Source organism: Emydura macquarii, unplaced genomic scaffold (assembly GCF_026122565.2).
Source record: "Emydura macquarii macquarii isolate MOO-44397 ecotype Brisbane River unplaced genomic scaffold, CSIRO-AGI_Emac_v2 contig_450, whole genome shotgun sequence".
Taxonomy (NCBI): Eukaryota; Metazoa; Chordata; order Testudines; family Chelidae; genus Emydura; species Emydura macquarii.
Window position 1 is genome coordinate 1,716,872 of NW_027130587.1, and position 27,523 is coordinate 1,744,394.

The 27,523-nt window shown below is 50.0% G+C and overlaps 1 protein-coding gene across 2 annotated transcripts; it reads right to left on the reverse strand.

The window, feature by feature from the left end:
* MKS1 (MKS transition zone complex subunit 1) lies at positions 1 to 26,409 on the reverse strand. 2 transcript variants are annotated; one of them, XM_067537669.1, is made up of 18 exons: positions 26,323 to 26,409; positions 25,845 to 25,975; positions 23,541 to 23,608; positions 19,941 to 20,096; positions 19,216 to 19,313; positions 18,788 to 18,916; positions 18,345 to 18,449; positions 16,027 to 16,135; positions 12,854 to 12,910; positions 11,751 to 11,793; positions 11,186 to 11,248; positions 9,408 to 9,478; positions 8,762 to 8,831; positions 8,348 to 8,455; positions 7,469 to 7,602; positions 6,779 to 6,861; positions 6,605 to 6,702; positions 1 to 902 (listed from the first exon to the last, which is right to left on the reverse strand). In XM_067537669.1, exons 1-18 carry the CDS (start codon positions 26,400 to 26,402, stop codon positions 805 to 807), a joined length of 1,701 nt encoding a protein of 566 aa, XP_067393770.1. In that variant the 5' UTR covers positions 26,403 to 26,409; the 3' UTR covers positions 1 to 804. The 2 variants fall into 2 exon arrangements, with proteins under 2 accessions (XP_067393770.1, XP_067393772.1); XM_067537671.1 differs by lacking the exon at positions 18,788 to 18,916.
* Positions 26,410 to 27,523: the final 1,114 nt, after the last annotated feature.

Genomic DNA, 27,523 nt, shown 5'->3' on the forward strand with positions numbered 1-27,523 from the left:
GTTGTCAGAACCATTCGGCTTAGAATGAACTCCAGGCAATTGATCAAACATCTGTTTCTCATGCATAGCCCCTCACATCACACATGCAGGAGGCAGGACTGCAGGGTGTGTGACACAATTCTGACAGTAGAGGGATGCCACTGCCCATCAGCATTTGGCATACATGCTCTCAACTTGGCTGGGCTTCTGTATTCCTACCGTAGCACCAGCACTCACGGACCTGCGGCCTCCAGCTTTCCTCCAGTCAATGGGTGTGGCAGGAAGGGATTGCTGGTGCCAAACCCTGGGGGCTTCTGGGAGAGAAGGTGAGAGACTTGCTTGTGCCTATCCTGGGTGGTAACTGAAACTTCACTTGGGCACTATCCTAGAAGAAATAGGGTGCTGCCAGGGCCTGAGTGCCCCTCCCATGAGTGAAGGGAAAACCAGAGCTTTACCTCGTACTAAACATGTATGGAGTGCTCGGACATCAGCACCAGCCCGGCAGGGACCCAGCAGCGCTGGGCACACCCAGCTCTTTGGTGGGGAGTGGCTCTGGTTCTAGTTTGAAGCACCAGGTGGGATCCTGAGGCAGTCATCTCAAAGGGAAGAGGCCCCCTTTATTGGGGCCAGTGGGGATGCAAGAGGAGAGTACAGGGGCTGGGCATCCTAGAGACTCCTCCTTCCCGCACTGACAGCTGCAGTGGGAGGTACTTGCAAAGCCTTAAGGGGCTGGAGCTGAGACCTTTGCTGCATGAGGTGCTTTTAGAAGAGAGAGGCTGCACCCAGCTAGGGCTGGTGTGAATGGAGCCACCGGGAGCACGATGCTCATGGCTGGGGCACAGTGGAGGAAGAGGTGCAGATCAGGTCCTGGGGGAGGCTCTCACGTGCTTCCTGCATCCGGCGCCGCGCCCTCTGGAATGCCTCTGCAACACAACATCCAAGAGTGGGCTCAGCACCCACTGACATACTTCTGCTGAGGCAGTCTGTCTTGGGGGAGGGGAGGGGTGAGAGCCTGTCTGGCAAACACTGTCTTTCTTTCTGACAAACTCTCCCTTCCATGAAGCATCAGGCCTGGCTGCTCTCTTCACCTTCCTTCCCCACAGCTGGGGCTCTACATGGCAGCATTCCACTGCCAGCCTGCACGATATAAATGAAGATCACTTACTTGTAACTGCAGTTCTTTGAGGTGGACTCGGCATATTCACGCTCTTGGGACTTGTGCCAACCAGTGCAGCGTGACGGAAGGACCTTCCCGCAGCACTGCCCGTTAGGGTGCCATGAGCCCTCCCCCTGCTCTAGGTCAAGTGCACTCTGAGAAAATGGGTATAAAGGGGGTTTAGCACCCATTGCCACCGCAGTTTCTTCCACTGCTGAAGCAGAATACCAAGATACTGAAATCTAGACTCCGCTGGAGCAGGGAAGGGGAACGTGAATATGCAGAATCCCTCTAGAAGAACTATGGTTACAAGTAAGTAAAAGATGGTTACTTACCTTGTAACTGTTGTTCTTCGAGATGTGTTGCTCATGTCCATTCCATTGCGGGGGTGTGCGCACCTTCGTACACCGTTATTGGAATTTTTTTCCCTTTAGCAGTACCCGTAGAGCTGGCTCCGGCGCCCTCTGGAGTCCTGCGCACATGCCGCGGTATATGAGGCGCTGCCAGCCCTACGCCCCTTCAGTTCCTTCTTGCCGCCAACTCAGGCAGCGGGGACGGGGGGGCAGGTCATGGATTGGACATGAGCAGCACATCTCAAAGAACAATTACAAGGTAAGTAGCCATCTTTTCTTCTTCGAGTGCTTGCTCATGTCCATTCCATTGTAGGTAACTCACAAGCAATACCTTAGAGGTGGGCCAGAATTACGGATGAGCTGCCTTCAGCACCAGTCTGCTGAAGACCGCACTGTCCCGCACCTACTGGACGATGGCGTAGTGGGACGTGAAGGTGTATACAGACGACCAAGTAGCAGCCCTGCAGATGTCTTGCACAGGCACTCTCGCTAGGAAGGCTGTAGACAAAGCTTGAACTCTCATTAAGTGGGCTGTAATTATCCCCAGAAGTGGCACCTTCGCCTGCTCCTAGCAGAACTTGACGCAGGCAGTTATTCACGATGAGATGCGCTGGGTGGAAACAGGTAAGCCTTTCATCCGATCTGCCACTGAGACAAAGAGTTGTGTAGATCTCTGGAACGGTCTCATGCACTCGATGTAGAATGCTAACGTCCATCTAACATCTAGCGCGTGCCATCTCCTCTCCTCCTCTAACCATGTGGTTTGGGAAAAAACATGGGGAGAAAAATGTCTTGGTTATATGTTGGTTTTTTTCTTGGTCCCCTTAGAGGTTGGGGCCACTGATGAAGGGATCTGCCACAGGGCCTTCACTATCTTCAATACCCCCTCATGCATGGGGAGGGCAACCTGGGCTGGGGCAACTGCAGTCAGGACATTAAAGAGATTGTCTGACACCTCCTTCAGCTTCTCTGCCTCCAACCCCAAGTTGGAAGCCACCCTCTTGAGAAGCTCTTGATGTGCCCTGAAATCATCCAGTGGTGCTGAGTGTCCCCAGGTGACTGCCTCGTCTGGGGAAGAGGAGAAGGACTGGAGGGGCGTGGTGGGTGGTGGCAACCCTTCCCGCTGACAAGGGGCCCCAATAGAGGTCCTTTCCTGTGGGTCTGAATCGTTGTCAGAGGCCGAACGATGGCCCTTCTCTGGTGCCGGTGGTGCGGACTGCACCCCAGACGACCTGGACAACTGCAGACCTGGCCTGACCGGAACCCCCCAGGGTCTCCAATATGGCCATTGGGGTGGCCATTGCCCCTGAGGCCATCCTGGGGCTGCCTGAGCCGAAGGGTGCACCGGCATCTTTTGCTGGTGGCGAAGACTCGCCCGGTGGCTGTCCAACTCACTGTCAGACGACCACAGTGGGGCTGCCTCGGAGGCTCCCGCTGTAAGGTGCCGAGTGGCAGGGGAGCGATGACCCAATCTGTGAATGCTCTGGCGCTCTGGAGAACGGCCTCTCAGTGGCATCAATCGTGATGATGACAAGACCCGGTGCCGCAGCCGGTGCCGACACAGGGAACCATTCTCCGACTGCGAACTGGAGTGCCCGGAACAGCACCTGGGCACCAATGACTTACGGCGCCACTTCCCTCTCGGTGCCGAGTCAGCCTCTGGCAACCAGTTTCTGCACCACACTGGTGCGGGCAAACTCCTCGGTGCCGAGGAGCAGGAGCGGTGCCGACTTCCCTCTGGGGAGTAGCCTCCTGCAGGCAACCCAGACAGGTGCTGCCTCCTGGAGCAAACTTCGCCCGATGCCAAGGAGGTGACCTCACTCCGTGCCCCGCCAATGTGGGGTGCTCCGGCGACCGAGACCTGGAGCAACTTCTGGGGGAGCGGCACCATGTCGACCCCTCCACCCAGGGCGACTGGGTTGTTGGAGATCTTCCTCCCTGCTCCAGGGACTGCCTGAGCCAACCAGGGGGCACCAACGCAAACTTCTCCTGCAACACCAGCCCCTTCTCTCTGGGCAGAAGCCGGGGCAGCTTGGACAAGGCCAACAAGGTCCGTGCCACCTAAAATGCCTCCGGTGTCAACGGCGCCAGCAGGTTCAGAGACGCCTTCCCACTCCCAGGAGTTGGGTGTGGCTTTCTGGTTGGAGACACAGGCTCTGGCGACGGCGAGCGAGTCTCCGACTGGCTTTGGTGCGGCCCCGTGCTCGACCCCGCTTTCTTGGATGGTGCAGGGGAGTGAACCCGCTCTGTGCACTGCTTTCGCTGCTTCTTCCTCAACGGAGAGGAAGAAGTCTGGTGCCGAGGAGGGGCCGGTGCCAACAGAGCACTCTGCACCAATGCCATGCTCAGTACTGAAGTAGAACGGGTTGGTTAAGAGGCCGGCCTGAGCACCGCCTCCATTAGTAAGGCTTTCAAGCAGATCTCTCTGTCTATTTTGGTCCGAGGTCTGAAGGCCTTATAAATTTTACATTTGTCCTTACGATGAACTTCCCCCAGGCACTTTAGGCAACTATCATGGGGGTCGCTCAGCGGAAAGGCCTTCCCGCAGGAGGCACACAGTTTGAAACCTGCTGACCGGGGCATGCCTTGCTCCTTGCAAAGTCTCAGCCGGGACTAACCTAAGTGACTAACTACCACTATTAACAACACTTAAGGTCTAATCTACCTAACTAAGAAAAACAACAAACGATTAAGGAGAACAAAAGGGATTGAGCACTTGCAATGCAAGCCGAAGCAGTTCCAGCAACCCTCACAGGTAGAAAGAAGGAACTGAGGGAGCTTAGGGCCAGCAGCGCCTCATATACCGCGACATGTGTGCAGGGCTTCTGGGGGCACTGGAGCCAGCCCTATGGGTACTGCTAAAGGGAAAAAAGTTCCAGTAACCGTGCACAAAGGCGTGCACACACCTCCAATGGAATGGACATGAGCAAGCACTCGAAGAAGAACCTTCATTTCTTCTTTGAGTGTGTTCTGCATATTCTCACTCTTAGGATAGTTTGGTGATCAGTACAGTAAATCAGAAGGGACGCGGAATCTTAAACAAACAGAGATTGGAGCATTGCTCTACCAAAATGAATATCAGACCTGGGAGCCAAATTCAATGCATAAGTGTGGAAGATCTCCATGTACCAACTTTGCATAGTTCTGTCAGAGGAACATGTTTAGTAAATGCCATAGATGTAGCCACAGGTCAAGAAGAATAAGCTCTAAATGGATCAGGAGTAGAAGAGTGACCCTCTACAACACTCTTCAACACACTGTCTAACTCTTCCAGATCGGGACTGGGATAAAATGGCCTTACTCTGACAGTTACACTTGTACAAAATAAACAATCTGGAAGAGGACCTAAAGCTTTTAATTCTATCCAGATCTGATCCCCTGAGATAGCGATCTGAGATATGTAAAGAGGTGATAAATTCTCTCTTACTGAACTGGTTGGGGTCTTAGGCATTGGAGATCCTGCTTGCTGGAAATCCTCACCCAGTGTCCCATTTTAGTCTCTTCTTGGGAGAGCAATGCAATACGGAAAGCCATCTGTCTTGGATGGTTTAGACACAACAATCCTGCATTTTGGCAGGGGGCTAAACAAGATGACCCTCATGGTCCCTTCTAACCCTGTGATTCTACGGATATAGCTGGATCTGAGAGAAGATGCAGGTCTGAGTGAATCTGTGCTGTGACTGTGATCATATGCTGTTGAGATGCCATGCTTGGATCTAATGATCTTTTCTTCGGGTTTGAGTTACTGGAACAATCCAGAGGTCTACTGTTGCTAGGTCTCAGATCCAGGTGTGAATGGTCTGAAAACTTACCTGACGCACGTTTTAATTTGGTCTTTCTTTTCCTGGGGACCGAAGTAGTAGCTTCTGGTAAGACATCTGAATACTTAGGATGTCTGTCTGGTACCGATTCCAAGGGAGATCTTAGAAGTTTTGGAGCCAGATCTGAGGACTGGGGTCTAGTAAGATCAGTCAGCCTGGAACCGAAGCTCAACGTCAAGGCCAAAGACTTCGTTGTTGCTGTTTTCTTGGATCTGGATGTACTCAGAGCTGATTCTGGTGTCCTATCCTTATTTTCGGATCCTTTAGAATTATCGGATCCAAGAGGCTTAACTGACAAGGCCTCTTTGCAATAGAAGAGCCTGCATCTATTTTGTTTCTCTTTGCAGGCCCAAAGCGTGAATGTGCTACAGATAGCACAACATGCTGGGGAATGATTCTTCCCTAAGCATTTTAGACAATGAACATGCACATCAGATGCCAGGAAGACCACGGGGCAAGACACGCAGCACCTGAACCCGTGTTTCTTCATGCTAGGGTCCACCATACTGAAAATATATAAAGATTTTCTTATCTAACTAATTTAAACTGTAATATAATTTTCTCAAAAAACTAAAACTACTAACGATACAAACTAACAATATTGGCTTAGATAAACTAATTCTGAGCACTAACAATCTACGGATCTAGCAGACCCAAAGAGGTTCATGTCCTTTTGCTGCTGTGGTTGGACGGAGGGGAACTGAGGTGGCAATGGGTGCCACTCCCCTTTTATACCCACACTCTCAGAGCACGCTTAAGTGGGGGGAGCCTGCACATGGGCACCCTGATGGGCACTGCTACCAGAATGGTCTGCTGTCTTACTGCACAACTCGGTGCAAGTCCCAAGAGTGGGAATATGCAGAGGACACGAAGAAGAACAGTCACTCTCAGCACTGGGGGTTCTATCTGCTCCAATTTCATCAGCACGTGACAAGAAGCAGCAAACCTCCTCTTGGGAGCCAACGTGCAAACAGCGAGCTATGCTGGGTCCCAGGTGCTGATGGGCGTTGGATAGACAATTCATTACCTTTGCTAGCCCAGCAGAGACTTTATCCAGACAGAAACTCCACTCTGCCACTTGCTGGTAGTTGATGTTTCTTTGCCATTTCCAGTGACTCCCTATCTGATGGTTTAACCTCTGCCCTGCAGGAGTCAGGCACAAGTAGGCTTCGGGAGATAAAGGGAGGGCAAAGGGGCCCTCTGGGGAATGACAGCTTCTTCTCCACTCCTTATACAGGGAGCAAACTGAGCCATAGGTTCTCCCCATGGCTGAGACTAAGAAGAAAAAGCCTCACCCAGGACGTTGAGGAGGGAGCTCTGCTGGCTGAAGCCGCTGAGCCGGTCCAGCACACTCTGCATGCGTTTCCTCAGGGCACTGGACTCCAGGAAGGCTCTGCACAGAAGCACAGACATGAGGTAGGGCTGGGCAGGAGTCGCTCGTGCAAAGCGGGGAGTAGGGCAGCACTTACCTGGACTGCTGCAGGCAGTGGAGCCGGAAAGTGACGCTCCCTGTTGTCTCTGTGCAGAAGCCAAAGCGGCTCAGGCGCTCTCCCTGGGAGGAAAGCACAAGTCAGAGCAGCCCCTGCCTGCTGTCAGCAGTGCCAGGCAGACCTGCAGGGAGAGCGAGCATGGCTTCTTTAAGAGGGGTAGGGACAGGGTGGGTGCATGGAGTCTCCTCTCCCTGCAGCAGTCACAAGCACTGATGCCAGGCCCCACCGAGTGGCGCTGAGAAGGGCACACAGAGCTCAAAGCCATGCTGGGGGCAGGGCTCACTTAGGGCTCCTTCCTGTTTGCTCCCCCAGCAAACTGCTGTAAGTCCCCAGACCACAAGGGCATCCCACCTGCCTCTCCCTATAATGAGCCCCAGCTCCATTTCTCAAGGGAATTGCACCTGCTTGTCTACACGTGCAAGGGAATTTCGTGCTGCCTCCTACAGACACCCCATGGTAATGCGTCCTTGCCCTTGAGAGCAAAGTTCAATCTCCATGGCCCATTTGATCCTGTTCAGACAACCAACAAGGCAACTAGTTCTCATCATGGGTCTGGCAATGCCACTGTGCACTAGGCTGAAATCTGGCCCAGGTTGCCCCCAGGGTTTCCTGTGTGAGGAGCAGAATCTGACACAAAGGGAGGGGCTCAAGTCCTGAGGCTGAACTCACCTTGAAGGTTCCTGGCACCCTGACATAGGTCATGTCCTCCAGTTCAGGGGACCCGCCAATGAAAAACCTCCTCAGCTCAGAGACTGTCCCCAGCTCAATGGGTCGCCAGGTGGGAGCTGTCAGGGTGTGGAACCCTGTTCCAGGAGGACAAGGGCAATTAGAGGGGTATGTCCACAAACCCATCAAGAATCACAGGGGAGGATGGTAGGAAGGGCAGATATCCACCGATCCCCACCCACAAACGGGCTGGAAATGGATCACGTGACAGACCCCCACTCCTAATGGGCCCAGCCTGCTCACACGCAGCTAACAATGGAGATACCATGTGTGTGACAGGGCCCACCCCTACCCCCATCACACACAGCTAACAATGGAGATATCATGTGTGTGACAGGGCCTACCCGTACCCCCACCCCATCACACACAGCTAACAATGGAAATACCATGTGCACTTAAGAACCCAGCCCCTCAGATCAAGCCAAGTTTGCCTTTTTCTGAGTGGAACAGTTACATTTCCCTGTTCAACAAGAGGGAAATGCCCCGTGTTTCTGTAGTGCCTTCAGTCCCCTGTGGGGTTGGGAAGTGGGCTAAGTAACATAAGGATTTTATCAAGGCTGGATGCCTGAAGTTCCCAAAGGAATGGCCAGACAAAACAAAGGTCACCACTGCTTCTTGCTCCCCAGCAGCAGCACTGATGGCATGGGACACGCCCACCCAATTCCCCCTCACTGCTTCAGAGAAGGCAAACTGTGCCCCTCAATACATGGTGGGGGGGATCCTTTCCCAGGGTCTAATGATCAGCTGAGCCCCATGCTGGGAGGAACTGTCCAAGCTTAGCGTTCCTGCCCCAGACACACTGGCCATCTGGGGATGTTTTACCTGGAGTTGCTGGCAGCACTATGGAACCGTAGCCTTCAACTCGATACCTCTGCCAATAATCAAGTGAGAGAACTTCAAAATATATCACAGGCCACTGGGGGAGACAGCCTAAAAGGAGGGAGAACAATGTCATAAATGAGCCAACAATGGGTCTGCTGGCCACAGAGAACTGGTCCTGAGTGCTCAGGACTTCGCTAGCAGGAATGTCCCATCCCTGCATATTCCCTGGCATGGGAAGTGATAATTCACAAGATGCACCAAGTCCACGTGGCCATGGGGAGAATTTTGCTCCCTTGCGCCTCTCTGAGTGAGCAAGAACCTATGTGTGGGGCTGTCTGTGCCAGGCTGTGCAGTGTCTATAGTGTAATGCACCTGACAGATTTCTGGCAAAGCCCAGGACAGCAAGGGACACACCTTCTGACTCATCCTCTTGGGTGAAAAACATCTCCAGAGTAAAGGGGTAGGAGAAGTAAGCCACATTGTCCTGAAAAAGAGGAACAAGAATGAGATGAGAAGGCAGAGATCAGACCCCTGGACAGGAACAGAACCAGTCACCAGTCTGGATATTAGGAAAAACTTTGTCACTAGGAGGGTGGTGAAGCACTGGAATGGGTTACCTTGGGAGGTGGTGGAATCTCCATCCTTAGATGTTTTCAAGGCCCGGCTTGACAAAGCCCTGGCTGGAATGATTTAGGTGGGTTTAGTCCTGCTTTAAGCAGGAGTTGGACTAGATACCTCCTGAGGTACCTTCCAACTCTCATCTTCTATGATTCTATGACCAGCATTATGTGCCACATGGCAAGAGCTTGAGAGAACCAGCTGTGGTGGGGGGAGCCTGCTGGGGACTGACTCCTGGCCAAGATCAGTCACACAGAAGGCACTCAGTGTGCTCCCAGCCCTAGAAAATCCCCAAGACAATGCCAGGCCTGAGACCTCTACCCCACTGAGCTGCCTGAGGAGCCCTCACAACTCCTCCTACTGTAACACTCCACACAGTGAGTGAGCGGGCCCCATCAGCCTGCAAAACTGCAGTCAAAAAGTGCCTTATTTTGCCTCTTACCATGCCCAGAGTCTTGGTGGCACAGGTCTGCGTCACCCCGGAGAGCTGCTGGAACGCGGGGCTAGACCAACCTGGCAGAAGAAGAGGAGACTGTGAGGTGAAAGGCTAGTACTGTAAGAAAAGCAGCAAGCGTTTGGCAGCGTGGGCTGTCCTGAAGCAACCCAGAAGAGTGTTAGTTCTCTCACTCCACACTGAGCTCCCCCAAACACTTTGCTGCCCTCTCACCATTCCAGCCGGGTCCACTGGGAGAGCCCCAGAACTGGGAACTTCGGAGCCAACTTCACTCGGATTTAAGAGATCAAACTTGCCTAAATCTTACCTGAAAACAGAACGTTGGCAAGGGCTATAACCCCAGAGAGAGGAGGGGACAAGGGCTATAGCCCCACAGAGACAAAAAGCCAAAGGTTTAAAACAGGGGCAGACAAACTAACCCACTGACATTGATCAAGACATGCTTGGCAGGCTGCAAAGTGATGAAGCACAAAACTAAGAGCATCCTGCACACAGCCTCAGTAAAGGTCGGATTGACGGCTCAGTGTTAGTGTAGCACGTGGAAACCAGACACCACCAGGAAGCAAGAGCTGAGAGGGGCCCTGTGCTGAGGGGGAAGAGGTGACAAAAGCTCTACTCTCTACAGTATCTTCAGTAGGGGGACTGGATAGCCGGCAGGACCACAACATTGCAAGGGGAAGAGCAAGAGTAATCCACTGGTCAGCATGTGTTACATGTCCTTGTGATGCAGGGCCACCTTGGTGCCAAGTGGCAGAGGGCATGGGGTTTTATGGGGATCCTCCGGTCTGACATCTCCATAATAGTTAGGTAAAAGGTCTTTACTGACAACAGCCCATAGCCCACTAATCAGAATCACTGCAAAATCTTTGTAAAGATATTATTTAAAAAGTTATGTATCTATACTGAAAACTTTTAAGAAATGTAAGTTAAGCAGGTCACCAGAAGGTGATAAACATGTTCTGGTCAGGCAGGGGTTAGTACACACACATCTCTCTAGCTGGTCATTGTGTACCTCACAGTTTAAGTCTATTGACACAAAGAGCCACCCGCCAATCAACACTGTGAAGTCAACAAGAGATCACAATCCACAGGAAGGAACACACAGCAGCAGGGTGTCCTGTTTATGATTAAGATCAAAGAAATAGTCTGGTACATCAGGAGAGTGCAGAGACACACAGTATCCTTCACTGAGGAGACAAGCTGAGAGTGTGGTTCGTTCCAGGAAAAAGGGATCACAGCCTGCCTGGCTGAAAAACACTGATGAGTAACACTATAAGACATGACAGTAACTAGTTAAGAAAGTCCAGAATGTGAGTTATGATTTTAGTTTACTTGTAACCATTTCTTTCCAACATGTCTATTTGCTATTACTTAAATCTCTACAGTTTGTTAAATAAACTTTTGCTTGTTTTCACTATCCAAGTATCTAAGTGCTGTGTGTTAAAAGGAGCAGTGAACTGAAGAGAAACTGGTAACCCAGTGTGTACTGCTTCTTTGGGAGCCACCGATCTATGAATTCAGAGTGTGTCCAGCGGACTAGGGGCTGGTCACTGCAGTGGGACACTTGGAGGAGGTGGGGGTGCCTATTGCTAACCTGGAGAGAGAAAGCAGGGGCCGGGAGGTCTGGAAGGGAGTGCTTGTGTTGGGGCGTTGTCCCCCAGCAGGCACTGACAAGGCTTCCCCATGCTAAGGGCAGGTGGTAGCAATCTGCCTCACAACCCCGGGTACCCCGGAAGGCTCAAGCCATAGAGACTCAGGCTACTCACAGCTCGGCAGCTCCAGGAAGAAATGAACATAGAGATGGTCATACTCGTAGCCCTGGGCTGAAACTGAGAGGAAAAGACAATGACAATGAGGTCTCCTGACCACAGCCCAAGCCCTCCAGAACCCCCACTGCACAGGCTGGGACAGTCCCAGGTTCCAAAAGCTTCCAGTAGTGACAGGAGATTACTGTGGATTGTGGGACAAGCCAGGGTCTTCTCAAAGGGGGCTTCCTTGCATGACCACAACACTTCTCTCCTCTAGCAGCAGCGCAGCCTGGGAGTTCCTATGCTAGGCTCTGTTCTTTGCTGTGGTCTCCATTACTGCCCTCACACGCCTGTATGTCTGCCTGGGATGGCTAAAGAGATGGCAAACCTTCAACATGCAAACACTGCTCCTGGGATTGGGGCACTAGGAGTGAATCAGTGCACATCCTTCCCAGCAGACAAAGCACTTCTGACCTCGCCTGAACTGTGGACCCAAGTTCCCAGGTCTCCCCTGAATGCAGGGCCTCACATGGCAGCAGCCCACCTCCTGTCACCAGAGGTGAAGTCTATAATAGACACTTACCTATCTCTCCATTCACAAACAGGCGAAGGGCACCAGGGAGAGTCTGTGACAGAGAACACGTGCAGAAAGGTGAGAAGCAGCGCAGCAAAGGCTGACTATCACTGTGCACTCGCTTCCCTAAAGAGCCCTGCGCTAAGCCAGAGCATCACTGCAGGACACTTCTTAGTCCCTTACATTAAAAGCCCCAGCCAGGGGATTCTCTCTGCTGGTCAAAGGGAGACAAGATTTCCTGGGGGAATGGCCTGACTTCCCACAGGATCCAGCCAAGACTTCCAAAGGCTACCAGTGAGTCTGAATGCCCCCCTCAACATTTCTTATAGGGGTCTGATTCCCAGAGAGTGAGAGTTCAACCCTCTCTAAAACCAGGCCCCTTACAGCGTCTCAAACTGGACATCTAAAATCACTAGCCACTTAGGAAATCATGGCTCCCATCTCTTCCACTCAAGCCTGCATGTAAAAAAGCACTGGAAGTTTTACTGAAGCTGAGAAAACACTTTGCTCCCACTCAGCTCAAACCCTTGCCACCCACATGGGGCTGAGACCAAGCAGAAGAGATTCCAAACAACTGAGGAATTTTTTGATCAATAAACATGAGATTGAAAATAGGGGCTTTGAACAGAAGCGCAAACTCATCCACAGCTCTGAGAAGGCAACAGCAGGTGCTCCCCAGAACAAGGTGGTGTTCCTTTTATTTGCACAAGGCCTACAGACGAAGAGTGCAGTCCCACAGAGACTGCAGCCCTCAGCACGCAGTGGGACATTTGGATCCTAGCTGCTCCGACTCAGGCCAAGGCATGCTTGACTGGTAATCTCTGCAGGCCAAGTATCCATGTTAAAGATAAGCACTGCGACAATCAACTCCACGTTATGCAAGTCAGCAGGCAGGGATCATAGCGCTGCTAGCTGCCAGCACACTCCCCAAGCCGAGCAATCTTTGGATGCCCCGGCACAATGGTATCCCTGATCAGGAGAAAATCCAGATACAAGGCTTGTGCCCCTTCAGCCCTGGCTGTAACCAAGACTGCCCCATGGGACTTGGAGTCACAATTCGCCAATGGTGATTTATTAACAGTGTTCGTATTCTTACAGCATCTGTTACTCACCGTTTCAAAGTCTGAGCCAACAAGGCCGTTGAGATATTCCTTGTGCCGACTATACAACTAAAGAAAAACAGTGGATTAAAAAAGGTCCATCATGGAGCAATCACTTCAACTTCCAACCATGTTACAGAGAACAGTCCAAAACTGGGAGACGCATGAGGAACACGGCTCAAGAGGTCCAGGACCCAGATAAAGAGAACTGTGCCAGGGCCGCAGAAGTGTCTGGAAGGGTGAGAGAGTTCCTCGGCTGGGTGCAGTCCACGTGGGAACAAGTGAAAAGGGTGAAGAAAGCTACAACAATCCATGGTATTTTTAGGGACCTGGGAAGTCAGCTAGAGATGGGTTAGACACATGAACTTCTCCACTTTCTGGTGGCTGACACTGGAGATCATCCGACAGAAGTGCAGATGGTGTGGAAAGGAGTTTCAGATTCTTGGTGTACTGGAATCCCTCCTGCTCTGAGACATGCCCCTTGGATTACAGAGTTGTTTAGTTGGCACATGAGGCCCCAACCCCTGGGATCAAACAGCCAGACTGATTATTAGGCAGACTACAAGCTGGGTTAGGAAAAGGGGACGGCTGGAGCAAGCGAACAATAGCAGCGAACGGGAGATTTGTGATTTCTCTAAGTGAAGGAGAATAAACTAAGTGACCCTTGGGATGAGTCTATTGTCTATTTCTTTGTTGCTGTGTGCTTGCTTGCCATGTGCTTGCTTGCTTAAAGTTTATAGTGTGGTCTGTTTTGGGGGCTGTATGCTCAGCCAAGTGGCCTGTTCAGCTTAGAAAAGAGGTGACTAAGGGGGGATAGGATAGAGGTCTATAAAATCATGAATGAGGTGGAGAAAGTAAATAAGGAAATGTCATGTACCCCTTCACATAACACAGGAACCAGAAGTCACCCAATAAAATTAATAAGCAGCAAGTTTAAAACAAACAAAAAGAATTTTTTCACACATTATGTGGAACTTGTTGCCTGGGGATGTTGTGAAAACCAAAACTATAACTGGGTTCAAAAAAGAATTAGATAAATCCTGGCAGACAGCTCCATCAATGGCTATTAGACCATATAGTCAGGGACGCAACCACAGACTCTAGGTGTCCCTAAATTTCTGACTACCAGAAGTTGGGAGTGGACAATAGGGGATGGATCCCTCAAAATTGCCCTGTTCTGTTCATTCCCTCTGAAGTATCAGGCATTGGTTGCTGTAAGAAGACAGGATACTGGGCTAGATGAACAGTTGGTCTGACATAGCATGGGTGTTCTTGTTCTTAATATTTAGTGTACTTCCATGATCATTCAGAAGGGGGAGTTAATCTGAAACTCAAAATTAAGAATAAGAGTTCAAAATGAAAAATTCATGCACTTAAACATCCACTCAGATGTGCAAGGAGCACAGACAGTCTGTGCAAATGGAAGGAATGATCCAGCTCTTATATGAGATTGGACTGCAGAAAGACTAGTTTAGCTGGATAAGAGTGTGATGCTGTCTGTCACATGAGTGACAATTTATAATATTACTGATACCAATATTACAGAACTTCAATAAATATAGTATAGGATTTGCCATGCAAGATACCAATGGAAAGTCATGATTTGTTAAGATTGATAAGAACGTTTATATGTATGTATGAGTTTTGTATTAGAAGTTCTAAAGATGTCTGGTATATTTGTATTTCAAACTTGTGCTGTGTTTCTTGGTGACACCTCCAGCCAGAATGGCAGCAGCACTAAGGCTGTATAATGGCCCATCAAGGGAACTCAAACGTACAACGAATCCAGTGAAAGACTCCAGGGGCTATACCTTATGAGTCACCAAGACATGTAAGAACATGCCTATGGACAGGAGACTCAGAGGCTTTTCCATGCCATGTGATATGTGGCTGTGATTGGGACAAGCCACATGACAAAAGGCAGCCGCACCAGCTCCATCTTGTCTTCCTTCCTGCTTCATTCCTACCTCTGGATCCATTATTCTTCACCTGAAGCTGTGAAATAAAGGACTGAGACCCATCCAGGTACTGGATGTACTGCAGAGGAACTGTACAAACCTGCGAACTCCATAATTCTGCTGTGAATATATATGGACTTTGAAGTCATTTGTATGTATCTGTTTGCTTTGACCATTTAACATCTCTCTTCTTGTTTGTTTCTTTCCTTTTATAATAAACCTTTAGTTTTAGTTACTGAAGGACTGGCTGGCAGCGTGGTATTTTTGGTAAGATCCAAACTTACATTGATCTTGTAATGTGGCTGACCCTTTGGGGATCAGGAGAACATTTTGGTAAAGGGAACAGAGTTTAAATAACATCTCTTTATTGGACCTAGTTGCTGATTGGGAGCCAGAGACTGCAATGCAATAAACGGGGCTGTGTATTTCTTGTAGTGTCTTGATAACCAGTGTGGGAAATCAGGAGCACGCTTTGTGACTGGTCGGGGAATCTAACTTCAGTGTTACCCACTAGTTCTGGGAGAATCTGTTCTCCTTTTGCAGACTGCCCTAACCTTGGCATTTTCAAGTGAGCTACCTAAGGCACGGACAGACCACAAAGAGGTGGAGGAAAGCAGCAGGAAGAGCTGGTAAAGGTGGCATCAGCTGCCTTGAGTGCAGGAACACGTCCTCCATTTGTAACTCTAGTTTGCAATCAGGATGTTTTCTTAGCTCCCAAGTTACTACTGGACCCGAAGACAGAATCAGTCCCTACAGCATTTTCTCATCTGTGCTCTGCTAGAAAAAACGTCCTTTCCTCCCAGATACAGGAGCTTACTAATTCTAGACCTTCATCCCCTCCAGACTGGCCTATGGCAATGGGCTCCACAGGGGCTCCACAACAAGACCATTCAGAAAATGAAGCTAGTGCACAATGTGCCCGCCTGCTTATCAAGTTGCATCAGAGCACGTGCGAGCCATGCCCTGGGGCCTGCAGTAGTCAGTGGAACTCAAGGTGCTGGATTTAACCTATCTTAAGACCTGTCTACTTGAGAGACCAGCTGTCAGGGTGATGCAGCACGGCTGCAATCAGGGAGGGGCTTGATCTGGAGCTCCCTCCACTTAAATAGGAGGGTGCTAGTGACAGGGCATTTTCTGGGAAAGTCTCTCCACTTCAGAAACTGAACCCACCACTAAGTGTCTCTTGAACTGAGCACCCAAGGGCCTTTAGTCACAGCTGCTCCTTACATCTCTGAACATGCGCTGCTCCCGTTCCTCCTCCTCTCGCTGCACTGGGGCTGAGGCGTTCTCCAGGATGTATTTCCACAGCTCCCGCTTCTCTCCATCCACCTCAATCCTGCACATCCCCAAAACACCATGGGCAAGATTCAGAACTGGACAGGGAAACAGGTCCAGGCAGTGCCCGCAGCCACCATACCACGCCTAACGCTGAGGTGGCAGCCCCAGGAGCGGCTATGCCCCTCCACTCACACGCCCCGGGGCTCGCCAAGCAGCAAGGGATCATTAAGGAAACCCCCAGGCCCTGCACAAAGCCATGACATTTCCCACACCCCTGGGGGTAGCTGCCTGCACAAGGGGCTCAGCAGGTTCCAATGTGATGGTACCAGAGAGAACATAAGAACAGCCATACCGGGTCAGAACAATGGTCCATTTATCCCAATATCCTGTCTTCTGACAGTGGCCAATGCCAAGTGCTTCAGAGGAAATGAACAGAACAGGTAATCAAGTGATTCATCCCGTCGCCCTTTCCCAGCTTCTGGGCAAACAGCAATCCCTGCCCATCTGGCAAATAGCCACTGATGGACCTATCCTCCATGACCTTATCTAGTTCTTTTTTGAACCACATTATAGACTTGGCCTTCACAGCATCCTCTGGCAAGGAGTTCCACAGATTGACTGTGCGTTGTGTGAAGAAATACTTCCTTTTATTCGTTTTAAACATGCTGTCTATTAATTTCATTTGATGACCCCTAATTCTTGTGTTATGAGGAGTAAATAACACTTCCTTATTTACTTTCTCCACACCAGTCATGATTTTATAGATCTCTATCATATTTCCGCCATTAGTCGTCTCTTTTCCAAGCTGAAAAGTCCCAGTCTTATTAATCTCTCCTCATATGGAAGCTGTTCCATACCTCTAATAATTTTTATTGCCCTTTTCTGTACCTTTTCCAATTCCAATATATCTTTTTTGAGATGGGGCGACCAAATCTGCATGCAGTATTCAAGATGTGGGAGAACCATGTGTAGGAGAGTAAAGAGTTAAAAGCTGGACAAGTGGTCAGGCCTAAATTACAGGGAACGGGGTCAAGGCACGGGCAAACCTTGTTTCTGCTAATTAGTATTCTAGCTAGAATTTGTTATCTTTCTTCTTTTCCTCCCTTCCTGACCATCTGCGCAGGGAATGAGACTAACTAAATAACTATCGCCACTCCTGCACAAGACCCTTGGTGGGAAGAAAGCATTATCTTCCTTCCCCTCTGGCATGCCTTTACTTCAAAGAATGTTAGTGTAAAATGTATAGGTTTTAAGGTGACGTGCCTGCCCTCTGTATAGTAATCTTGTAAACAACAAACCGGGGTGGGTATAATTGTATTCATTATGTAGTAGTTAATATTCATTTTATAGGTGTCAATGTAACCAAATCAAGGTCTATGGGGAGTTGCTGGAAATGGATACGTTTACAGACTGTTATTGATAAAAGAATTGTAAAGTAACCCCCTCGTTGCTCACTCGCAGCGTCGAGGTGGAACGAGCAGGCAATAAAGGGTTCCGTCTCCCCAATCCACCCCCAGGACAACCTGTTTGGTTATTTCTAACACGATGGATATATAAAAAAGCAATATGTTATTTTCTGTCTTATTATCTCTCTCTTTCCTAATTATTCCTAATATTCTGTAGCTTGTTTGACTGCCACTGCACACTGAGTAGATGTTTTCAGAGAATTATCCACGATTCCAAGATCTCTTTCTCAAATAGTAACAGCTGGTTTAGACTCCATCATTTTATATGTATAGCTGGGATTAGGTTTTCCAAAATGCATTACTTTGCATTTATCAACATTGAATTTCATCTGCCATTTTGTTGTCCAGTCACCCAGTTTTGTGAGATCTCTTTGTAACTCTTCACAGTCTGCTTTAGATTTAACTATCTTGAGCAGTTTTGTAACATCTGCAAATTTTGCCATCTCACTGTTTACCCCTTTTTCCAGATCATTTATGAATATGTTGAACAGCACTGGTCCCAGTACAGACGCCTGAGGGACATCACTATTTACCTCTCCATTCTGAAAACTGACCATTTTCCTACCCTTTTAACCAGTTACTGATCCAGGAGAGGACATTCCCTCTTATCTTGGATCAGTACAGCACAGAGAAGCATGCTGTGATCCTGCATGAGGGGTTCTGGAGACCATGCTTCCCACTATAAGTGCTAGACTGCAGAGACCCCCATTTCACAGCATACAAGGTAACCCTGGGAAAAGTGATTTCAGCCCCTCTGCACCAATCCCACCCGCAGCACTAGCCGCACCCTGCCTTGCTCACCTGTAAGCACCTTTAGTGCCCGTGAAATCAGGCTTCACTGTGATCACCCCATTGTTGTCCACCTTGATTGTGCAAAGAACGTGTTCATACTCCCTCTGGCCGAGCCTGTGGGGGGAGACCATGAAACAGACACCCAGTATGAACAGAGCCCATGGGCACCTGTTCCCAGTGGAATCATGGCCCCGTCTGAGCATGTGGGGAAGGGGAAGTAAGGGAAACAAACCCAGCCAAAACCTCAAGGATCAGAATAAGAAGTGTTTTGGCAGGGACAAGTACAATGCTTCCCTATGAGACAAGGGATAGGAGGCAACAGCAGCTGGAATTGCTGAAGATCTTGGAATTCCCTTCCTGGGACTGGTGCCAGGGGAATGGGGTTTGATAAAGGGGAGAAAGAGCAGGGGTTTCCCATCCAGGAGACCAGGTAGCTCCGGGTCTTTACTTACTTCCCATAAGGTCCCAAGTCCCCCATTATGTACATGGTCTGAACAGGGGTGTTGATGACGTGGTTATTCTTAATAAATTCTTCTGAGGGCTCCCAGGTGATGACACGGGACTTCAGAACACTTCCTTCCCTGCCAAGGATGCCACAGGTCAATATTAACCATGCTCTCCAAGCTGCCAGGTACAACACCCCACAGCACCAGTGCACAGCCCCAACGTAGACAGTAACATGCATGGTGGGAGCCACAGCCGAGGACCCCAGTGCAAGGAGCCACAATCCCAGGCTCTGAATGCCAAAGCCAGACCCTGGGGGGCACCAGCTTCCACCGGCAGGGCTACTCAAACCCCCCCAGGCTCAGGGCTGTGAATCTTGCACTAGTGAGTTCTGAGACAGGGCTGAAGTGAGCTCTGAGCTCTTCTTTGCACTCACGCTGGCCTGCGGTCCTGCCTTCTTCTCCTTAAATTGGCCATCCTCTTTGCCAGGTACGATGGCACCTCCTGCACCGAGCTGGTCACTTTCTGACAGTGCTGGAAGAGAGGGCAGGGAGGTGGAACTATTACAATTATAGACAGAGCCTCTCCTTCCCAGGGGAAAGGCAGGGCCATTCACACCACAAGAGATTTCCCCTTCTCCCACCCCAGCTTCAGCCAGACCTGATTTCAGTTCTTAACAAAACGTGCGCACGCGCGCACACACCCCCACCCGCACCCTTCTCAGCTGATCCAAAGTCAGAGTGAGTGTGTGAGGGCCTTGGGCCTGCTTCCCTCTAAGAGGAGAGCCCAGTTCCTGAGCTTAACCCTCAGTGCTACCAATCCATCCTCCAGTCTTTGAACAGGGCGCATTTGAGGCTCTACATGTTACAGCAGCTGCTATTATAATAGGGAATAAACAGGGGAGTTTGGACTCTTGACAGCTCTCTCCAGACCTTCAATGTGCACCTTTCTGAAAAACCCAGAACTCAGCCTGGAATGGGGCAGTGGGTGGAGGGATCTTGCATGAAAATGTGTTCTGCTTGCCTCTCAGGGTCCTCAACTTCAGTTACTTCAGCTCACCACCTGGTAAATTATCCTTTCCTAAAAGGCCACAGACCTGGCCATGTGGAGAGACACCACTGCACAGACGGCAGCAGCTTAGGCACAACTAAGAGCAGATACCTCCTCCAGGTTGGTGAATCGGTCATGGTCTGTGTAGGTGAAGATGCGGTGGTTCTTCCGGCCTCCTGATTTTTCCAGCTTCAGGATCTCCTGGTGGTACTGCCGGTCCAAGGGGGTCTGACAGGCTGACTCATGTTGGTACAGATCCACCTCAAACTGAGAACAGCACAGAGAAAGCACAAGGGCTGCTTTGGCATAAAATGAATCACAGAGATTAGAGATAGGAAGGGCCTTTAGGCTAGGAATCTTAGGATCCTCAGGGAACTAAATTCCTTTTAAAATCCCAGTGTCCAGCTTAGTTTCAACCTAGTCAGAGATTCATAGATGCCAAAGCCAGAAGAGACTACTGGGATCACCGAGCCTGACCTCCTGCATAGCACAGGCCAGAGAACGTCCCAAATCATTCCTGTTTGAACCAGAGCATGCCTAGCCTTTCCCCCATGGGCAGGGCACGTCTGTACTATCTCATTCAGAGAACCCCGAAGTGCTTCCTAGGGATTGATGACTTACTTACTCCTCACAGTAGCACTGTGAGGAGATTCACCTCAGTTTTACAGAGCAGGGACGTGACTTTAATAGATTTATAGATCCCAAGGCCAGAAGAGACCACTGTGAACATAAAAACGGCCATTCTGGGTCAGACCAATGGTCCATATAGCCCAGTATTCTATCTTCTGACAGTGCCAATGCCAGGTGCTTCAGAGGGAATGAACAGAACAGGTAATCATCAAGTGATCCATCCCGTCGCCCATTCCCAGCTTCTGGAAAACAGCAATCCCTACCTATCCTGGCTGATATCCATTGATGGACCGATCCTCCCTGAACTAATCTAGCTCTTTTTTGAACACCATTATAGTCTTGGCCTTCACAACATCCTCTGGCAAGGAGTTCCACAGGTTGACTGTGCTGTATGAAAAAATACTTCCTTTTGTTCATTTTAAACTTGCTGCCTATTAATTTCATTTGGTGACCCCTACTTCTTGTATTATGAGGAGTAAATAACACTTCCTTATTTACTTTCTTCACACCAGTCATGATTTTATAGATCTCTATCATATTTCCCCCATTAGTCGTCTCTTTTCCAAGATGAAAAATCCCAGTCTTATTAATCTCTCCTCACATAGAAGCTTTTCCATACTCCTAATAATTTTTCTTGCCTTTTTCTGTACCTTTCCCAATTCCAATATATCTTTTTTGAGATAGGGAGACCAGATCTGCACAGTATTCAAGATGTGGGTGTACCATGGATTTATAAAGAGACAATACGATATTTTCTGTCTTATTATTTATCCCTTTCCTAATGAATCCTAACATTGTTAGCTTTTTTGATTGCCGCTTCACATTGAGTGGATATTTTCAGAGAACTATTCACAATGACTCCAAAATCTCTTTCTTGAGTGGTAACAGCTGGTTTAGACTCTTTCGTTTTATATGTATAGTTGGGATTATGTTTTCCAATGTGCATTACTTTGCATTTATCAACATTGAATTTCATCGGCCATTTTGTTGTCCAGTCACCCAGTTTTGTGAAATCCCTTTGTAACTCTTCACAGTTCGCTTTGGATCTAACTATCTTGAGTAGTTATGACCATATAGTCTGACCTCCTGCATAACACAGGCCAAAGAACTGCCCCAAAATAATTCTTGAAGCACACCTTTTAGAACAACATCCGATTTTTATTTTAAAATGGTCAATGATGGAGAATCCACCACAGGCCTTGGTGAATTGTTTCAATGGTTAATGACCCTCACTGTTAAATATGAAGAGCTTATTTCTAATCTGAATTTGTCTACCTTCAACTTCCAGCCACTTGGATCATGTTATACTTTTCTCTGCCAGATTGAAGAGCCCATTATTGTTTGTTCTTCATGAAGGTATTTATAGACTGTAAACAAGTCAGCCGTTAGCTTTCTCTTTGTTAAACTAAATAAATTGAGCTCCAGTCTATCACTAAAAGGATTTTTTTCTAATCCTTTAATCATTTCATGGCTTTTCTCTGATCCCTCTCCAATTTACTATCATTCTTCCTGAATTGTGAACACCTGATCTGGACACAGTGTTCCAGTAGCAGTTGCACCAGTGTCAAAATACAGAGAGAATAACCTCTCTACTCCTACTTGAGATTCCCATTTATGCAGCCAACGATCACATTATCCCTGTTGGCCACAACGCTGCACCAGGAGCTTAAATTCAGCTGATTATCTCCCAATTCTTTTTCAGAGTCATTGCTTCCCAGGATACAGTCCCCCATCCTCTAAATGTAGCCTACATTCTTCATTCCTAGATATATACATTTACATTTAGCTGCATTAAAACACATATTGTTTGCTCCTGCCCAGCTTACCAAGCAACGTTCTCTACTATTTATCACTCCCTCAATTTTTGTGTCATCTGCAAACTCTGCAGTGATGATTTTGTTTTGTTTTGTTTTCCTTCATGTCATTGAAAAAAATGTTAAACAGTGTGTGCCTGAGGTCACACAGAGCCAGTGGTGGAAACAGGAATAAAACCCACGTAGTATCTCTAGCTCACAGTCTTGACTTTTAACCCCCCAGATGATGTGTCCACTCCCTCCTGGTCTTTGTCTGGTTTCATTTTTAGTGTACCAAATGACATAGTATCCCTCACTCCTCTAGGGTGACATCTCGCTGCCAGGCAATAGTGCTCCACATTCAGCCTCTATTTTCTCCATTATGGTCTCATCCTGTCACTCTTAGTTGTATGCCCATGTTTTGGGGCGAGGGGGTTCCTTAAGGGCAACCCAGCATTCGGTTAACATCCAAGGGAATTCAATGCAGCTAAATATGCAAAATGAGGCTGATCACCTCTTGCGCTAGTTGAAAGGAAACACTAATGATTTTCTGCACATATTAGCACAAGATTTCATGGAAATCAAATTGCATTTTTATTTTGTTTTATTTCTTCAAAAATATCTATCTTTGCCTCTAAACTGCTCGATAAATAATACACACATCAAAGTGATTATGTTTGATGCTTTTAGTGTGATATTGAAGTGATTAATTCTTGTAAAAAATAAAAATAAAACAAAAATTAGGCCCTGAATCTGCAAATACTTATGCATATGACTACCAATGGACCACTCAGGTGTGTAAAGCTACTCACATGCATAATTGTTTGCAGGATTAGGATTTAAGATTGCTGTGGTTGGAACTATGGGGGCCATAGACTGCTGCTCCCGGAGCTGGATCCTAGACAGACAGTAACCACAATGTTGTTTCTCTCTCTTGGTTCAGAGTCACTTCGACAGCTTTGCATGTACCCTGCACTCATCACCTACAGACATGGACAAGATGGCATAGGGAAGAAGCTGGGATAATTCTATACCGGAAACATGTTCCATTTTCTGCTAGTGGAATTTAGAGACTGCAGTGGCCACGTGAGAGGTTAGGGAAAATAGACTCCTCTTGAATTGTAACAGCAAGTGCCATATCTAACTGGGAGCCAGAGGAACAGGCTCTCCATTCCTCCTTGGAACCTAGAGATGAAGCCAGGGTCCCTTGCAATAGTGCAGATGGAAGCACAATACCCACATGAAATTCTGAGTACCACCTGCCACTCCCAGCCTTCTACTTACTCACCTGGCTGAAGAGCTTTTCTTGCCAGCCAATCACTGCCTCCTCTTCCTCATCATCAGGACGATAGCCACCTGAAAGACAAGAGGGTGCTGGTCACTTCTTCACACCTGTCCCCTCCTCTGCTCCCATGTGCACGCGCACACACACACACACACACACACACAGTCTCTGAGCAGAAAGCACTGTGCAGCACAACAGCCCTCCCAGCACCCTCTCTTCTGCTTCGTTTCAGCGGCAGGAGCTGGAATCCAGACGCTAGCCATGCTGCTCTATCCGGGAATCCCACGTCAACTGCACCTAATGAACAAGAACTTGACACTCAACTCCCTGCAGGCCTTTGTGAGGGGTGGTGCAGCCATTAACATCAGTGGCAGCATTGGGGGACAGAAATATTACACCATCAGCCCCTCCCAGGATTGAGGAGTGAGTGGACTAGATGTGAAAGGGAAAAGTAGAAGTGACACACACAGGTCAGAGTCTTTCCTCAGCTGTGCTACAAACACTAGCTTAGATCAGCAGTTCTTACGCTGTGGCCCACTGAGACCTAAGCAGTTACTGGACTAGCTCCTTCTCCTCTTTCCCAGATGCAACAAAAAAGCTACAAATGCAAGTCATTATAAGTCCTTTCCTAATATAATTGTTCCATGTAAGCAATTGCTCTAGCTGCAACAGGGATATTGAGACAGCAGATGGGGGTGGGTAGAAAGCTGCGTAACAGTTGATGGTAGGGAAGTGTCCTCATGGTTCATGCTATTAAAGTGTTTAGGAACCCTGACATAGTTATTCGAAGGGAATTTACTTTTCCTCATTAATGCTGTTTGCTTTCTACAGGTCTCTAGGCTGAGAAGTAAAAACCAGCCAGGGGATTTCACTTCACATCTGCTCAATGACCAGCAGGAATCAGAAGGAAAGAGGTGAAATAGAAAATATAATGACACTATATAAATCCATGGGATACCCACACCTTGAAGACTGAGGGCAGTTCTGGCTTCCCCATATCAAAAATGATATATTAGAATTGGAAAAGGTAAAGAGATGGCCATTATTAAGGGTATGGAACACCTTCCATATGATGAGAGATTAAAAAGACTGGGATTTTTCTGTTTGGAAAAGATATCCAAGGGGGAACATGACAGAGGTCTAGAAAATCATGAATGGTGTGGAGAAAGTGAATAAGAAAATGTTATTTACCTATTCACCTAACACAAGAATCAGGGGTCATCCAATGAAATAAATAAGCAGCAGGTTTAAAACAAACAAAAGGCAGTACTTCTCCACACAATGCTCAGTTAACTTGTGGAATTTGTTGCCAGGGGATGTTGTGAAGGCCAAAATTACAACATGGTTCAAAAAAGAACTAGATAAGTTCCTGGAGGGAAGATCCATCAATGGCTATTAGCCAAAATGGTCAGAGATGCAACCGCATGCTCTGGTTATCTGTAGCCTTTGACTGGCAGAAGCTGGGAGTAGACAACAGGGGCTGGATCACTCCATGATTCCACTGTTGGAAGACAGGACACTGGACTAGGTGGACCATTGGTCTGACACAGTGTGGCAGTAATTTATGGTCTTCTGCTTATAGCTAATTTCATTTGCTGGGCTTTGATTTACTTTTCGTCCTTCAACACAATGCACCAAGGAAGAGAAACAGAAATTGGAAGGTGCATCTCCACTAGGAAAAAGGTATGTTCTTACCTTGAGTTAGCTAACTAAAAAGGTCACATCCCAGTGATTTGCACACGTGTTAGCAGAGTGAGATAAACCCTAAGCTTCCCACTGGACTTGACTTTGAACTGCTAACAGGTAAAAACCACAGACTGCCTTGTCCTCGCTAGGATTTGACCTTGCGTTAGCTAACAGGAGGTCAGAACACACCCCTTTCCTACCAAAGATGCACCCACTGGGGCACCTCCTTGGCCTGGTTGACTACCCTGCCATAGGGAAGGTCAGATTGAATCCCAGGCCCCACCTGTTGCTCCCCTCAAGCATGAGAGAGGAAAGGCAGTCCTTCATGCCACTACTAGACTCCCAAGGGTGAGAAACGGGGCTAGGAAAAAGGGCTGTTCCTTCCACTGGCAGGCCAGGCATGGTCCAGGCATCGGCCAGACCATGCCTGGACGAGGCAGGCCAGGGAAGCTGAGGCTGAACTGTACTTTGGAGAGGTGAAATCGCAGCCTGGGCTGGCACGGAGACTCCCGCCCGCGAGCCGGGGCTCCTGCCCGCACCCACTGGCCGGCCAGAGGGGGAAGGAGCCAGAGTTGGCCACTGCAGGTGGGAGCGGGTCAGAGCCTGGCCGCCTGCACCTACTTGCCGCGGGGTGGGAGCGGAGGGGGGCCAGGCCGATGAGCTCCTGCTCCTGCCCCCGCGGGCCGGACGGCGGCGGCGGCTGCAGCTGCTGCAGGAGGAGGCTGGTGGAAGTGACCCGCTGGACGTGCACCCTGGCAGGGGAGAGAGGAGCACACGGCAGGGGTCAGCCGGCGGCCGGGCGGGGGGGGGGGGGACCGCGGAGCGAGAGGGGCCGCCGGGGGGGGGGGGGGACGGGGCCGGTAGCCCAGGGCCGCCGGGGGGGGGGGGGACGGAGCAGGCTGCCTAGGCCCCACCCCAGGGGCACCCGCCGCCGCAGGGCGCCGGGCCTAGCCCGGCTAGTGACTCCCTACCGCCCCAGGGCAGGGCAGGGCAGGGCAGGGCCGGGCCGGGCCACCCGCGCCGACAGCGGCGGCTCAGGGTCGCGCCCACCCCCGGGGCGCCCCGCGCAGCCCTCCCGCGGGCCGGGCCCGCCCCTGACCGGACGCGCAGGTTCCGCACGGGGTCCCGGGAGCGATACACCGCCCCGCCCACGTCCGTGCTCCAGCCCGGCTCCGCCATAGTTCCAGCGCGGCCCCGTCACCATGGCGAGCGATGGGCGGGGTTTGCCCGCTGGCTGGGCTGACGTCACGATCGGAGCGGCCCCGGATGAGCATGCGCAGAGCGCACCCGCGCGCAGAGTGGCGGCGGGGGGCGGGGCTGTCTGGGCGAGGGGCGGGGCCCAGTGGAAAGGGCTGGTAAAGGGTCCTAGCGCCCCCGTCATCTCGCAGCGGGGTAAACTGAGGCACAGAGGGACGGGGCTTGTTCTGAGCCCCAGGCCAGTGCCCGATGCAGTCCTTAGCCTGCCTCTGAGCACAGCTGGCACCCACTGCCCCTCTGGGTGCCCCACGGCCACCCCCTTGCCCCCCTCACCCCTGTGGGGTAGGGAAGGCACTGAGGAGGGCTGGCCTGCACCCGCCCGCCGGCCTTGTGGCACAGCATGGGGACGGGGACAGCCCATGCGCAGGCCCAATGGACACTGCTACCACAGTTCTCCGACTCGCCGTGCACACACCCCTCTCCTGGAGCACCCCAGGGACGTGTCCCAAAGAGCCCCCCCTTACCGCACAAGGTGAGTGAGTGCTTTTTAGCGGAGATGCAGCAGCAGCAGCAGCAGCAGCAGCGAGCTGCCCCGCCACAGCAGTTCCAGCAGCAACGGCTGCGGCCCACACAACGACGACAGCTGGGGCCTGCTGGCCAGAAGCAGGGGTTTCAAAAGGAGATGATGCAGCAGGTAGTGTGGGCTCTAGGCCCCCAGGGAGTCCCAGCAGGTCATGCGCCCACTGAAGAGGTTCCCTGCCAGTATCAGTAAAGCTGACCAAGATGAGGTGGGACGATGACTCTGAAGCCTTCCTAGTTACATCTGAGAGGGTGGCACTAGCAGCCCAGTGGCCCCCAGAACAACGGGCTTTGATTCTGGCCCTGTACTCGATGGGTCTGGCCAGGCAGCCTATCGTAACCTGGACTTGGAGAGGGCATACGACTACAAACAAGTCAAGTCTGCCATTTTGGACTATGTGGGTATTTCCGAGAAGACCCATCACCCACAGTTCGGAATGGAGAGCTACCCCGGGGGACGAGGCCCTGATTATTAGTGCAGCAGTTGAGGGAACCGTGTTGGAAATGGCTCCATCCAGAGGAGT